The sequence below is a fragment of the Oncorhynchus keta genome, chromosome 35 (assembly GCF_023373465.1).
Source record: "Oncorhynchus keta strain PuntledgeMale-10-30-2019 chromosome 35, Oket_V2, whole genome shotgun sequence".
In the NCBI taxonomy this organism is placed as follows: domain Eukaryota; kingdom Metazoa; phylum Chordata; class Actinopteri; order Salmoniformes; family Salmonidae; genus Oncorhynchus; species Oncorhynchus keta.
This window is the reverse complement of record NC_068455.1, coordinates 21,075,353-21,090,515: the sequence shown is the minus strand read 5'-3', so window position 1 is coordinate 21,090,515 and position 15,163 is coordinate 21,075,353. Positions and strand designations below refer to the sequence as shown.

Sequence of the window (15,163 nt, the reverse complement as noted above, 5' to 3'; positions counted from 1 at the left end):
GAATCAGGCCTTCATGGTCCAATTACTGTAAAGAAACGACTACTAAAGGACACCAATAATAAGAAGAGACTTGCTTGGCTCAAGAAACATGAGCAATGGACATTAGACCGGTGTAAATCTGTCTTTTGGTCTGAAAATTGAGATTTCTGGTTCCAACCGCCATGTCTTTGTGAGATACAGAGTAGGTGAACGGATGATCTCCACATGTGTGGTTCCCACCATGAAGCATGGTGGAGGAGGTATGTTGGTGCTTTACTGACAACACTTTGATTTATTTAGAATTCAAGGCACACTTAACCAGCATGGCTACCACAGCATTCTGCAGCGATACGCTATTCCATTTGGTTAGCACTTAGTGGGACTATCATTTGTTTTTCCAACAGGACAATGACCCAAAACACACCTCCAGGCTGTGTAAGGGCTATTTGACCAAGAAGGAGAGTGATGGAGGGCTGCATCAGGTGACCTGGCCTCCACAATCACCCAACCTGAACCCAATTGAGATGGTTTGGGATGAGTTGGACTGCAGAGTGAAGGAAAATCAGCAAAAAAGTGCTCAACATATGTGGGAACTCCTTCAAGACTGTTGGAAAAGCATCCCTTGTGAAGCTGGTTAAGAGTGTGCAATGCTGTCATCAAGGCAAAAGATGGCTACTTTGAAGAATCTCAAATGTAAAATATATTTTAATTTGTTTAACACTGTTTACTACATGATTCCATATGTGTTATTTCATAGTTTTGATGTCTGCACTATTATTCTACAATTTGGAAAATAGTAAAAAAATAAAAAAAAAACCTTGATTGACAAGGTGTGTCCAAACTTTTGACTGGTACTATATATAAACAATGGAATACTAGATCATTCATGGGTGTCAAGGGTGTCTTAGTATAGCCTAACCGTTCCACTTATTTTTAGTTAGTCTGCAGAGATACTGCATCAAAGATGGCGGATTATAAAGATGAAGCAAAAACATTGAAACAATTGGCACAGTTCTAGTCTACTTTAGGGGTGGCTCTCCCATAGGCAACAATGCAATAGCAGCTGGGTCTGGTCTACTTAGTTAATTTGCCAGGCACCAAGAAGGTAAAAAGTAGCCTATGAAATGTCTAGCATTCTCTTGAGTCTCTGACTGTATCTTCTCAGTGACAAGGAGTACCACCTGTTGGTCATAACTAGTAACTGCATTTGAATGCTGCTTCAAATGTACACTAATAACACTAAGCTCTACTGAATTTTATTTCAAATTTAATTCCATGAATAAAAGGATGTCAGAGATTTTCCAAATTTGGCACAGATTACAAAGCAGAGAAATTTGGGGCAGTATTGGTCAACATTGTGAAAATGTATACAACGGGTTAAAAATCTGTAATCAAAAACTATTAAGAATCCATCCTCATAATCTTTCAATAACACAGTCTGGAGCCATAAACTGGTGGGAGTCCAAAAGCCTTTTAAATACGGTATGGTTTTCCAAACTGTGTACTTCTAAGGTTTATCTAATTCTATGGTTCCATTTTCATCTATTGAGGACCTTCCTGAGATGTTCCAGCTGTGCCTGATTGACGCTGCTGCCTCCACAGACGATCATCACCAGGGGCCCTGCTAGGGGAACGGGCAGCCGGCCCTCACCCTGCAGACTCTGGATGACCCCACAGTACACAGCTGCTAATGCAGCCCCGCAGGCCAGCTCCACCAGCACACGCTCCTCGTCTGGACACACACACACACACATAAGCAAGCACACATGTACACACACAAACACAAACAGAAAATATTTATTTGTGACCTGTAGCTATTTCTTTCTTTCTGTTTCTTTTAGAATACAACTATACCTCCATATAAAGCAGAGTAAGTATAGGGATCAGAACAGTGACGGCTGGTACAACGCTCACCCAGGAAGGTCTCCACTGCTTGCAGAGCCTGCTGGTACAACGCTCACCCAGGAAGGTCTCCACTGCTTGCAGAGCCTGCTGGTTCAACGCTCACCCAGGAAGGTCTCCACTGCTTGCAGAGCCTGCTGGTACAACGCTCACCCAGGAAGGTTTCCCACTGCTTGCAGAGCCTGCTGGTACAACGCTCACCCAGGAAGGTCTCCACTGCTTGCAGAGCCTGCTGGTACAACGCTCACCCAGGAAGGTCTCCACTGCTTGCAGAGCCTGCTGGTACAACGCTCACCCAGGAAGGTCTCCACTGCTTGCAGAGCCTGCTGGTACAACGCTCACCCAGGAAGGTCTCCACTGCTTGCAGAGCCTGCTGGTACAACGCTCACCCAGGAAGGTCTCCACTGCTTGCAGAGCATGCTGGTACAACGCTCACCCAGGAAGGTCTCCACTGCTTGCAGAGCATGCTGGTACAACGCTCACCCAGGAAGGTCTCCACTGCTTGCAGAGCCTGCTGGTACAACGCTCACCCAGGAAGGTCTCCACTGCTTGCAGAGCCTGCTGGTACAACGCTCACCCAGGAAGGTCTCCACTGCTTGCAGAGCATGCTGGTACAACGCTCACCCAGGAAGGTCTCCACTGCTTGCAGAGCATGCTGGTACAACGCTCACCCAGGAAGGTCTCCACTGCTTGCAGAGCATGCTGGTACAACGCTCACCCAGGAAGGTCTCCACTGCTTGCAGAGCCTGCTGGTACAACGCTCACCCAGGAAGGTCTCCACTGCTTGCAGAGCCTGCTGGTACAACGCTCACCCAGGAAGGTCTCCACTGCTTGCAGAGCCTGCTGGTACAACGCTCACCCAGGAAGGTCTCCACTGCTTGCAGAGCCTGCTGGTACAACGCTCACCCAGGAAGGTCTCCACTGCTTGCAGAGCCTGCTGGTACAACGATCACCCAGGAAGGTGTCCACTGCTTGCAGAGCCTGCTGCTCAGTGACCAGCTCTGATATGATGTTCATGTTTCCCCCCTTACTGCACTCAAAGGCCTGCCTTCACACCGTCTTCAAACTCAGACACTTGGCCTCTGACAATACAACCATTGCAGATCATTAGAATGGAATGGAATAGATTTGAATACAACACAATGCTAAATGAAAATCTCAGTTTAATCTCTGTTCTCTTCTCACCTGGTGATGTCAGGGAGGGTGACCATCCTGGCAGCCTTTAATTCTGCTGCGTTAAAACAGTCTGCTCCCTCAGCTTCCACAGATGATGTGCTCACTGCCCCAGCCCACTTCCTTACATATTGGCCATATATCACAAACCCCAGAGGTGCCTTATTAAAATTATAAACTGGTTACCAACGTAATTAGAGCAGTAAAAACCTGTGGTATACGGTCTGATATACCACGGCTGTCAGCCCATCAGCATTCAGGGCTCGAAACACCTAGTTTATCATTTGTGATCTAAGTCAGTCATTCTTGAAGTCATGCCCTTTACTACAGGCTCGGTTAAGGATTTGTCTGACTTAAATATCTTCTCACCAGAGCAGAGGATGGTCAAAGGGTGGAACATACAATAGGTCAGGGCATCAGTCTGGGTCAGACGCCTCAGCATCAGCATCAGCATCATCCCACACCTGAACAGGCAAAACGAGACACAAATGGCAACACACACACATGGGGTAACAGGCATAGTCTACAATGTCCACAAGTAAATCAGTCGTCAATTATAAGGCTGTCCTCTGTATCATCATGAACGCAAGGCAGCATTGAATCACATCTTATCTGGTCAACACTAGGAGGTGCTGTCGAACAAGTGTTTCAACCGAAGTAAACAAAGCATCCATTTCCCATATTCCATGATGTGCGTAATTTAAAGGTTTATGTGGAGTCTGTTTCAAGTGGATTCATATAGACCCATCACTTGTGTGAAACACTAATCATTGAAATGTTACTAAAGTAGTATTCTAACCGTGTATTCAATTAGGCCTATAGATGTGAAATGATTTATGGTAACTTAACTTCAACCCTTTTAAACATGCTTACCTTTTGACACGTGTTCAATACCGCAGATGTTGAATGAACCAGAGGGTTGGGAACTTTCCATTTTTAAATACTCAGTGGTCCCCGCCTGTTTTTATATGTCTATGCTCTCCAAAACAGACTATTTATGTGAAAGGCTTCTGGATTTGCCATGATGGCTCAAGTCCCTTGATATATGATTAGTCAACAGCTATGGAAGTCTTTGATCTCCTCTTGAATGGTAGTGCACATGCGCAAATGCAGGGTTATATTTTCACACCTATGTGCCCAGTCCACAGAAAAGACAGTAGGCAAGAAGTAGGCTACTATAGTACAATTCATTTTGTAATGGTGCAACTTTGTGACAACCATAACTTACTGCGGCTCTCAGTACGTGATTGCTCCTTGACCTTCACAGAAAACTTCACCTGTCAGGCAGATACTGGTCAATGTTTAGCACAGAGGTGGGATAGATCATAAATCAATTATTAACTCTTGTTTGGTGGACTGTATGAAGCCTGTAGCCAATGTCAGCATTGCGCATAGCATTGCAAAACGTAAAGTATAACATTCTATACTGAACTAAAATATAACCACAACATGCAACAATTTCAAAGATCATGAAGCACAACACATCTCCTTCACATAGAGTTGATCAGGCTGTTGATTGTGGCCTGTGCAATGTTGTCCCACTCCTTTTCAATGGCTGTTCGAAGTTGATGGATATTGGCGGGAACTGGAACACACTGTCGTACACGTCGATCCAGAACATCCCAAACATGATCAACAGTTGACATGTCTGGTGATTATGTAGGCCATGGAAGAACTGAGACATTTTCAGCTTCCAGGAATTGTGTACAGATCCTTGAGACACGGAGCCATGCATTATCATGCTGAAACATCGGGTGATGGCGGCGGATGAATGGTACGACAATGGGCCTCAGGATCTCCTCACGGTATCTCTGTGCATTCAAATTTCCCTCGATAAAATGCAATTGTGTTCATTGTCCATAGCTTATGCCTGCCTATACCATAACCCCACCATGAGGCACTCTATTCACAACGTTGACATCAGCCAACAGCTTGCCAACACGACGCCATACACACTGTCTGCCATCTGCTTGGTACAGGATTCATCCGTAAAGAGCACACTCCTCCATCGTGCCAATGGCCATCGAAGGTGAGCATTTGCCCACTGAAGTCAGTTACGACGCCGAACTGCAGTCAGACCAAGACCCTGGTGAGGATGAGGAGCATGCAGATGAGCTCATTGAGACAGTTTCTGACAGTTTGTGCAGCAATTCTTTGGTTGTACAAACCCACATTTTCATCAACTGTTAGAGAAATAAGCTTTTTGTGCATATAGAACATTTATGGAATCTTTTATTTCAGTTTATGAAACATGGGACCAACACTTTACATGTTGCATTCATATTTTTGTTCAGTATATGTTAAAACATTTTTTATTCCCATTTAAGGGAAATCATTATTTATTGTGTACATTTACATTTCATTATGCATATTGTTTGGTGTTCGTTTTGTCACATAAACCATCCCATAGAACTGATGGTAATACACAACCTATAGATCAAGCCAGCATCAGTCAACAGGTAGGCTATACCAAAGATAGTACAGTATGACTCAGTGGAGGCTGCTGAGGGGAGGACGTCTCACAATAATGGCTGGACCGGAGCAAATGGAATGTCATCAAACTCATGGAAACCATATGTTTGCTGTATTTGATACCATTCCACTATTCCGCTCCAGCCATTACCACAAGCCCATCCTCCCCAATTAAGGTGCCACCAACCTCCTGTGGTATGGCTATAATCAGTGATCAAAATGTGTATCACTTTGCATGATGGGTATTAAAAAGACAACAACCAACTTGAAACAAAAATAGGGAAAACAATACAATGTACAAACGTCTGCTAAAATGTAACTCAAAATGAAAAACTCCAAAGAGAGATCCAACTATAGGCCTTTTTAGGTGATAAAGCATTTATATACTTTATATAGGCTTATGATGAGTTTAGTTCAAATTCACACCCATAGTTAGCTTCATAGTTATTGCATCTGTAGAAGAGAATGCAGCCCCTTTCACTTTCCCATCCCAGCATTACATCTTCCACTCATTCCTTCAGAAAACGTTTTAGTTTGCATAAATAGCACCAACATTGTATGAATGTTTAGAACATTCCACACATCTTTTAGTAGTTTTAACTGGCCTTCAAAGTCTTTCAATTACACCTTCAGTCACTTTCCTTCCTTTTCTCATCTTGTAAAAACCTGTTCCTTTCTTTCCTCTGCTGAACCCTGAAGATATGACCTCCAGAGTTTGAACTCTGATCGCCTTCAAACAGCACTTACTGCAAAACCCATATTCAATAACTCATGACTGCCCCTGTTCTCTGCTCCCTTTTATTATATCATCACATTTAGGCCTTACTCTGACTGACACACAGGAGACAAACACTGAGTGAGAAGGGAAAGAGGGGAGCTCTGCTCAGAGTATTCTCTGAATGATCTCTGGGCCGTGGATACTGCCTCTACTTCCTCTTAGGTAAGTGACCACCAATTCCAAGCATGTCTGTCTGTCCGGATATGACCCCTCTGTCCATGCCCTGGCCCTTGTCCTTTGTTCTGGGGAGGCACAGACTGGCACAAAGAGAGGGCACTGTCCGGGCACAGCCACTGTCTGCAGATCCAGTCAGACCCAGCCTGAGCCCAGTCAGAGCACAACAACGTGCACCGTCTTCTCTATGCCAGAGAACGTTGTCTAGGCTTGATCCTTGGATACAACTGTAAGAAGAAAATGTTACTATTAATTGTATTTTCTGATCATGGAAATTTGTATTCTACAGACAGGTACAGCAGGGGGTGCCATGTCACAATTTAGGATTTATTACCAAATATTTTGAGATGCCGCTTCGGTCATTTGGGATCCTCATCAATTCAACGAACATTTAATTAGTATCTAATTTCATACATAATTTTGAAATCTATATACCTAGATACAACACATTAACCATATAACTAAACAAAATTATAGGATCTCTATGATATTAACTTCCTAGTGATTCAGACCATAGTTGTATTCATCATGGTGACTGGCCTTACCCCGAGCAGGTTGCGTGGTACGTAGCCCTCCTTGTCATGTAGCCTGGCCCACCACCACTCTGTCTCAGCGTGGTCCCTGCGACTCAGGGTGGTGATGGCGTCTCCCTCGTGGAAGGACAGCTCATCTGAGCTCTGTGCCTCATAGTCCCACAGCGCATACACAGACCCTTTATTCATCACCCCCAGCTTCTCCTGCAGCCCTGGCGGATGGACAGAGAGGAAGAGGGTCACTTCACAGTTCTCAGGGGCTTCCAGTGGCACAGCGGTCTAAGGCACTGCATCTCAGTGCCAGAGGCGTCACTACAGACCCTGGTTCGATTCCAGGCTGTATCACAACCGGCCGTGATTGAGGGGCATCTCCTTGCCCCTAGTAAAGGATTGGATGGTTACCATCAATAAGGTTGATGCTTTACCTTGACTTCATAAAGATTAGATGACATATAGCTTATACCGATCCAATTCCACATATCCAAGAACATGTGTGTAGGGATAAGTGTTGTTTTGGGGACATAGCTCTCCTTTGAGCTCCACAGATCTACAAAAGTGTGTAAGGGTGTAGGGGCTAGGGGTTGTTTTGTAGACAGGAGCCGCATGTCTCTCTATACAACACCACTCACCGAAGAGGAACTGGGAACACTGTGTGTATCCGTCCTCCATCTCCTCACATTTATCAGCCGCTGTCTCCACATCACTGATGGTGGTGGCAAAGATGGCTGCCCCTGACTCCACCAGCAGCTTACAGAGATGCACACTGTTACAGGAGGCCGCACAGTGTAGTGGGGTCCTGAGCACATGACAGACACAAAAGGAGAGACGTTCATGGAGACATTGTGAAGTCTTGACCGTTTTAAATGCAGCTGACCAAAGCTAAGGTAAGGTCAAAGAGAAAGAGAGGAGAGAAAGAGAAAAGGTCAATGAGAAATGGTCACAGTGTACGTCCTCACCATCCATCGCTGTCAGCGGCGTTGACGTTAACTCCAAAGTGGAGCAGGAACTTGACGATGTGGTGACGTCCAGCACATACAGCGTTGTGAAGGGGGGTGATGCCCTCGTCATTGGCCGTGCTGGGGTTCTCAACCTGCATGGGGGAAGGGATCAATCAGTCACATTTATTTCATGAATCAAATAGAAATGTATTGATAAAGCCCTTTTTATATAAACAGTCACAAAAGCCATTAACATTTTTAAAGAGCAGCTGATTTAGAAGTCAGTTTGAAATCTCTTACAAGCTGACAGAATGGTACGTAAAATGAGAAGACTCAACACAAGGAATTTCTCTTCTGGGACAATAAAGTTTGAATTTAATTGAAGAGCCTATGATTACCTCATAGATGATCCGCTGCACCAAGTCAAACTCTCCCTCCAGAGAGGCATCCAGTAGCAGGGCAAGAGGGTTGAACTTGACCCGCAGCCCATGGCCTGTCCTCTCTGACTCAGGTTTCTTCAGGTTAGTCCTCTTGATCTGCTGAGACAGAGAAAGTGGAGTTACTCTCTGGCTAATGCACAGGTGTTGGTGGCACCTTCATTTTTATTTTACCTTTATTTTACTAGGCAAGTCAGTTAAAAACAAATTTTTATTTTCAATGACGGCCTAGGAACAGTGGGTTAACTGCCTGTTCAGGGGCAGAACGACAGATTTGTACCCTGTCAGCTCGGGGATTCGAACTTGCAACCTTTCGGTTACTAGTCCAACGCTCTAACCACTAGGCTACCCTGCCGCCCCAGGGGCGGACGGACTCACAGTAATGGCTGGAACGGAATGAATGGAATGGAATGCTATCAAACAAGTGGTTTCCATGTGTTTGATACCATTCCCTTTACTTCATTTCAGTCATTATTATGAACTGTCTTCCCCTCAGCAGCCTCCTGTGGTCTAATGTCATGACTAGGGCAGGGAATTTGTCCTGTGAAGAAAGCAATGTCTGCAACTCAGATGGCAACTCTAGCATAAGTCAGATTTTTTGCAGACCATGTGACCTGACCAGAAGAATCTCTAGACCCTGTGTATTATGGCACACAAAATGGAAGCATGCTGTTGCATTATGGAGCTGTGGCTCCGCAGGTTGACCTTAGGCAATGTCGGGGGTGTGACAGTCCGGGGAGAGGTTTCTTTCGGCTGGGGAGACGAGGCCTCAGGGATGGGGATGGGCCTGGGAGTGGAGGTGGTGCTAGAAGGACCAGGTTGGTTGTTGTTGTCTTCCAAGCTGGGCTGGGGGGTGGGCATGCGGAGAGTGGTCTCACTGGGTGGGCGTGTCCTCCTCTCATTGGAGTCAGAGGAAGGGGACATGGAAGAGGACAGGCGATGGTCTGAGTTGGTACCGTCTGCGGCAGTGACGACCAGGGAAGCTGTCCCGATCAGGTTCCCATTAGAAGTGTTGATGTTGTCCATGTCAGGACATCCCAGGACACCACCCATGAAGACGGGCTGGTAGAATGGGGTGCTGTTGCTGCCCTCCATGCCTCCGGCCAGGGTGTTGAAGCGCTGGTACAGGAGCTTCTGGATGTTGGGTCCGGTGGGGCCCTCTGGCTCTGTGATGGAGCTGCGTTTCTTCAGCGGGCGCGGTGCATTGGTCAGCCGCCGGCGCAGGACCTCTAGGTCGGCGTCGCTCTGGTAGCGCAGCGGGGAGTGGGCCACGGGGGTCAGCTTGGTGGGGCTCAGGGGCCGCGGGATGTTCTCCACGCTGGGAGGGGGTAGGAGTCTACCCTCTGTGGTGTCCCCTTCCCTGTCCACCATGTCCCCTCCACTCTCTCCTCCTGGGGACAGGGCCTCATGCTGGAAGGGCACAGGGGAAGGAGAGGTGCTGGAGGGAAGCACAGGTTTCCCATACACTATGAACAAAAGGAGATGGAGATATTAATATAGGACCATACAGATTGAGACCCAACAGGAAAGTCAAGCATTATCTGAATCAGGCCGGGGTTGAAATAATATTTGTTTTCTTCAAATACTTTGAGAGTTTGATTGAGACTCCCTGGAGTGCCTTTGCACTTTTGGAACTATTACATTGGTCCCACTGTGCAAGGCATACTCAATTAAGTGACGCTTAATTATTTGAAGGAAATCAAATACTATTAGAACCCAGGTCTGACTGACTCTTTAAAAAATATCATGTCCATCGATTGAGGCGTTTACCTGCTTTGACAGCAGACCTGCCTCCTGCTGGGTAGCTCTTGGCTGCTGCAGGCTGCTGCAGGTACATGTGGTAGATGGAGGAGGAGTTCATAGTGGCAGGGCCCTTCCTGGGGGACTGAGGCCTGGAGGAGGACCGGTCTGGAACGTAGGGTCTCACAGCCACAGCCGGCAGGGGGTCAGGACTCTCCCCCTCCCCCAGGCCTGACTGGGGTGTGGGGCTAGGGGGGACAGAGATACGGTGCTGGATCTGCTGGGAGGAGGAGTAACCAGGAGGTGCTGGGGCTGAACGCTGCCAGGCTAAAGTGGCAGGGGCAGACCTGGTCAGGGAGCTGGTAGAGCAGACTATAGACGGGTGGCCAGTAGGTGCAGGATAGGTCCCATAGATGGGTAGTGGTTTGGACACGGATCCTCCTGGGAGCTTACTGAAGTCAAGGCTCTGTGGAGGGAAACACCATGAACCAGTTAGATTTATTATAGGACAGTAGGAAGGAGAGTCCAAGGAGTGTGTGAAAGAGCCAAAAGTGAATGGCTGCATCTCAATAGTCTTAAGTGGCTTCTACTTGTGTCCTCTCCGTCTGTATTGATCTAAAAATTACTGGGTCTGTGAAACCAATATGGTGTAGAAAACCAACCAGGAATTGCTTTTAATGGTTAGTTATTTAATATCCTTGCAGATGAGAGAGGAGATGATGATAGTTAGCCACTTTAGACTATTGTGATGTACCCAATGACTAGTAGTGGGAGGTGGAGCAGGGATCTCACCTGGTCTGGGCTGGTGTTTCTCCAATCTGAAGGTTGCATCGAGGAGACACTTTTACTAAGGGTGGGCCACACTGCTTCATTGGCTACAGGAGGGGTACATAGAGAGAGAGAGAGAGAGAGAGAGAGAGAGAGAGAGAGAGAGAGAGGGATAGGGTGAGAAAGACAGAGAAAGTGGTAAAAGAAGACAGCAGGTAGATAGTCTGTGTTCCAGGATAACGGTTAAGAAAGATGAGCTGTGATATTCTAGTTGTCTCGAGAAATGATCGACGGAATGTTGATGCTAGTCCAAATGAGCAACGGAAAGTATAGTTACACACACAACACACTGTCTATTTGAAGAACTAGTCCCTGTAGCTAATATGTTTCAATTTCTAGATCACTTTGCTCTCTTTGCCTTGTGCCCTCCATACCTACAGACTGACACAATACAGGAACAGCTTGCCCTCCATACCTACAGACCGACACAATACAGGAACAGCTTGCCCTCCATACCTACAGACTGACACAATACAGGAACAACTTGCCCTCCATACCTACAGACTGACACAATACAGGAACAGCTTGCCCTCCATACCTACAGACTGACACAATACAGGAACAGCTTGCCCTCCATACCTACAGACTGACACAGTACAGGAACAGCTTGCCCTCCATACCTACAGACTGATACAATACAGGAACAGCTTGCCCTCCATACCTACAGACTGATACAGTACAGGAACAGCTTGCCCTCCATACCTACAGACTGATACAATACAGGAACAGCTTGCCCTCCATACCTACAGACTGATACAATACAGGAACAACTTGCCCTCCATACCTACAGACTGACCTGAGGGACACAGGGTCAGGTCTAATACAAGGTGTATGTGCTGGGTGTATTTTGGTCCCCGATTCTGATCGGGTTAAAGAGATTAGAGTGTCTATCACTCTCTCTCTCTCTCTCTCTCTTTGAGACATAGTCTGTCTGGAGGTAAACTATTCCCTGTCTGTCTGCCAGACTTCTTATTAAACCTTTTGCAGTGTCTGTGCCAACTAATCCTTGCCTACTCTCCCTTTCAAACATTACAACTGCCCAGCACTATTTAAAAGGTACTTCTAGAAGGACTACACGATCTAAGGCTGCATCTGAAATAGGGCTCTGGTGAAAAGTAGGGCATAGAGTGAAACGTTTGGACACACCTACTCATTCAATAGTTTTTCTTTATTTTACTATTTTCTACATTGTCAAATAATAGTGAAGACATCAAAACTATGAAATAACACACATAGAATCATGAAGTAACCAAACAAGTGTTTTATATATATATATATATATATATATTTTTTTTTATTCTTCAAAGTAGCCACCCTTTGCTTTGATGACAGCTTTGCACACTCTTTGTATTCTCTCAACCAGCTTCACCTGGAATGCTTTTTCAACAGTCTTGAAGGAGTTCCCACATATTCTGAGCACTTGTTGGCTGCTTGTCCTTCACTCCTTCACTCTCCTTCTTGGTCAAATAACCCTTACACAGCCTGGAGGTGTGTTGGGTCATTGTCCTGTTGAAAAACAAATGATAAGCGCAAACCAGATGGGATGGCGTATCGTTGCAGGATGCTGTGGTAGCCATGCCATGCTGGTTAAGTGTGCCTTGAATTCTAAATAAATCACTGACAGTGTCACCAGCAAAGCACCCCCACAATATCACACCTCTTCCTCCATGCTTCACAGTGGGAACCACACATGTGGAGAGCATCACCTACTCTGCGTCTCACAAAGACATGGCGGTTGGAACAAAAAATCTCACATTTGGACTCATAAGACCAAAGGACAGATTTTCTCCGGTCTAATGTCCATTCCTTGTGTTTCTTGGTCCAAGCAAGTCTCTTCTTCTTATTGGTGTCCTTTAGTAGTGGTTTCTTTGCAGCAATTCGACCATGAATGCCTGATTCACGCAGTCTCCCCTGAACAGTTGATGTTGAGATGTGTCTGATACTTTTACTCTGTGAAGCATTTATTTGGGCTACAATCTGAGGTGCAGTTATTCTAATGAATTTCTCCTCTGCAGCAGAGGTAACTCTGGGTATTCCTTTCCTGTGATGGTCCTCATGAGAGCCAGTTTCATCATAGCACTTGATTGTTTTTGCGGCAGCACTTGAAGGAACTTTCAAAGTTCTTGACATTTTCTGGATTAACTGCACCTCAGTCTTAAAGTAATGATGGAAAGTCATTTCTCTTTGCTGCCATAATATGGACTTGATCTTTTATCAAATAGAGCTATCTTCTGTATACCACCCCTACCTTGTCACAGCACAACTGATTGACTCAAACGCATTAAAGAAAGAAATTCCAGAAATTAACTTAACAAGGCACACCTGTTATTTTTTTATTTCACCTTTATATAACCAGGTAGGCCAGTTGAGAACAAGTTCTCATTTACAACTGCGACCTGGCAAAGATAAAGCAAAGCAGTGCGACGGAAACAACAACACAGAGTTACACATGGGATAAACAAACGTAGAGTCAATAACACAAAAGAAAGGATAAGGATACGGCTAAAGGCTATAAGAACTGGTCGTCTAGTACGTTGGGAACAGAGAATAAAAGGAGCAGATTTCTGGGCGTGATAGAATAGATTCAGGGCATAGTGTACAGACAAGGTATGGTAGGATGTGAGTACAGTGGAGGTAAACCTAGGCATTGAGTGACGATGAGAGCGGTTGTGTCTCTGGAGGCACCAGTTAATTAAGCCAGGTGAGGTCTCCGAATGTGTGGGGTGTGGGACAAAAGAGCTATCTAAGGCATGTTGGGCGGGGCTGGGGGCTCTACAGTGAAATAAAACAATAATAACTAACATAAACAGCAAGGCAGACAAGGCATATTGACATTAGGGAGAGGCATGTGTAGCCGAGTGGTCATAGGGTCCAATGAGCAGCAATTGGTGAGTCAAAGAGACGTTTGGTAGTCGCTAGTATACTAGGCAAGCTGGAGACAAGGCGATTCAAAAAGCTAGCAGGCCGGGGCTAGCAGATGGGTCTTCAGCAACGTCGCAACGGAAAAGCCTGTTGAAACCTCCTCGGACAATTAAGTCAGCAGACCAGTGGTGATGGATCGGCGGGGCTCTGTGTCAGCAATAAAGGGTCCAGGCCAATTGGCTAAAGAGGTATTGTAACCCAAAAATGAGCTGGTAAACCTCTTTGGCTAGCTGAGAGATGGGCCTAGCTCGAGGCTAGCTCAAGGCTAACTGGTGCTTGTTTTGGGACAGAGGTGTTAGCCAGCAGTAGCCACTCAGGTTGTTGCTAGCTAGCTACGATGATCCGGTGTAATGGTCCAGAGAACCCGGAGATGTGGTAGAGAAAAAGCAGTCCGATATGCTCTGGGTTGATATCGCGCTGTGTAGACTGGCAGGTATTGACCGAGCTGAAGCTGACTGGTGTCCGAGTTAACAGTGAAGACCGCTAGCAGTGGCTAACTGACTACTAGCTAGTTAGCTGCTGATGGGGTTCTGGTTCTAAAGTATATAAATAGCAGATCCGTACCACATTGGGTGAGGCAGGATGCAGCAATTTATATTCAGTCCGTAGAAGGAAAGTGAGATTAAAATATATACAAAAAAAACGAGAGGAAAACGACTATTTACATGGGACAAGACAAACATACGCCCGACTGCTACGCCATCTTGGTTCAATTGAAATGCATTCCAGGTGATTACGTCATGAAGCTAGTTGAGAGAATGCCAAGAGTGTGCAAAGCTGTCCAAGGCAAAGGGTGGCTACTTTGAAGAATCTCAAAAATAAAATATATTTGGATTTGTCTAACACTTTTTTGGTTACTACATGATTCCATATGTTATTTCACAATGTAAAAAATTGTAAAAATAAATAAAAACCCTGGAATGAGTAGATGAGTCCAAACTTTTGACTGGTACTGTATATGGAACAGGGTGCCATTTGGGGCACAGCTCAAGTCCATCACAGACAACCCCTCATTTCACTCTCTACTGTATCTGAGTTTTATTTGTGAGAAATGTTTGGCTTGTTACATTCAAAGAGGTGGAGAACAATGCTGCAGTAACCCCTTCTCTAACGTCATACGTCCATTTTTGTCCATACAAATAAACCATGTTACCTAACCATTTCCCCTTATTCAATTGAGGCTGCTCATACTGACAGTGGTATTCTGGGCACACAATGACAATTCATTCCAATATAAAGTACCAGTCAAAAGTTTGGACTCACCTACTCTTAATACTCTTACTCTTA

At 45.6% G+C, this 15,163-nt stretch overlaps 2 protein-coding genes across 9 annotated transcripts in view; both read right to left on the bottom strand.

Annotated features, from left to right (window-relative positions):
• Window positions 1-1,517: 1,517 nt before the first annotated feature.
• On the bottom strand, window positions 1,518-4,684 carry sdsl (serine dehydratase-like). Its single transcript, XM_035753561.2, is given in 6 exon segments — window positions 1,518-1,711; window positions 2,835-2,968; window positions 3,070-3,144; window positions 3,146-3,173; window positions 3,424-3,518; window positions 4,659-4,684. Coding segments are annotated over 6 exon segments (552 nt in total).
• Window positions 4,685-5,264: 580 nt separating this feature from the next.
• The window catches only part of ppp1r13ba (protein phosphatase 1, regulatory subunit 13Ba), a 48,593-nt gene continuing 38,694 nt past the window's right edge, over window positions 5,265-15,163 (bottom strand). For 7 of the 8 annotated variants that reach the window (XM_035751921.2, XM_035751918.2, XM_035751920.2 and 4 more), the window contains 8 exons: window positions 10,919-11,001; window positions 10,157-10,592; window positions 9,092-9,852; window positions 8,348-8,488; window positions 7,968-8,101; window positions 7,641-7,807; window positions 7,024-7,223; window positions 5,265-6,705 (listed from right to left, as the gene is read on the bottom strand). In XM_035751921.2, coding sequence (XP_035607814.1) covers window positions 6,664-6,705; window positions 7,024-7,223; window positions 7,641-7,807; window positions 7,968-8,101; window positions 8,348-8,488; window positions 9,092-9,852; window positions 10,157-10,592; window positions 10,919-11,001 — 1,964 coding nt within the window. In that variant the 3' untranslated portion in view covers window positions 5,265-6,663. The remainder of the gene's footprint in view (window positions 6,706-7,023; window positions 7,224-7,640; window positions 7,808-7,967; window positions 8,102-8,347; window positions 8,489-9,091; window positions 9,853-10,156; window positions 10,593-10,918; window positions 11,002-15,163) is intronic. The other variant, XM_035751919.2, reaches the window with a different exon arrangement.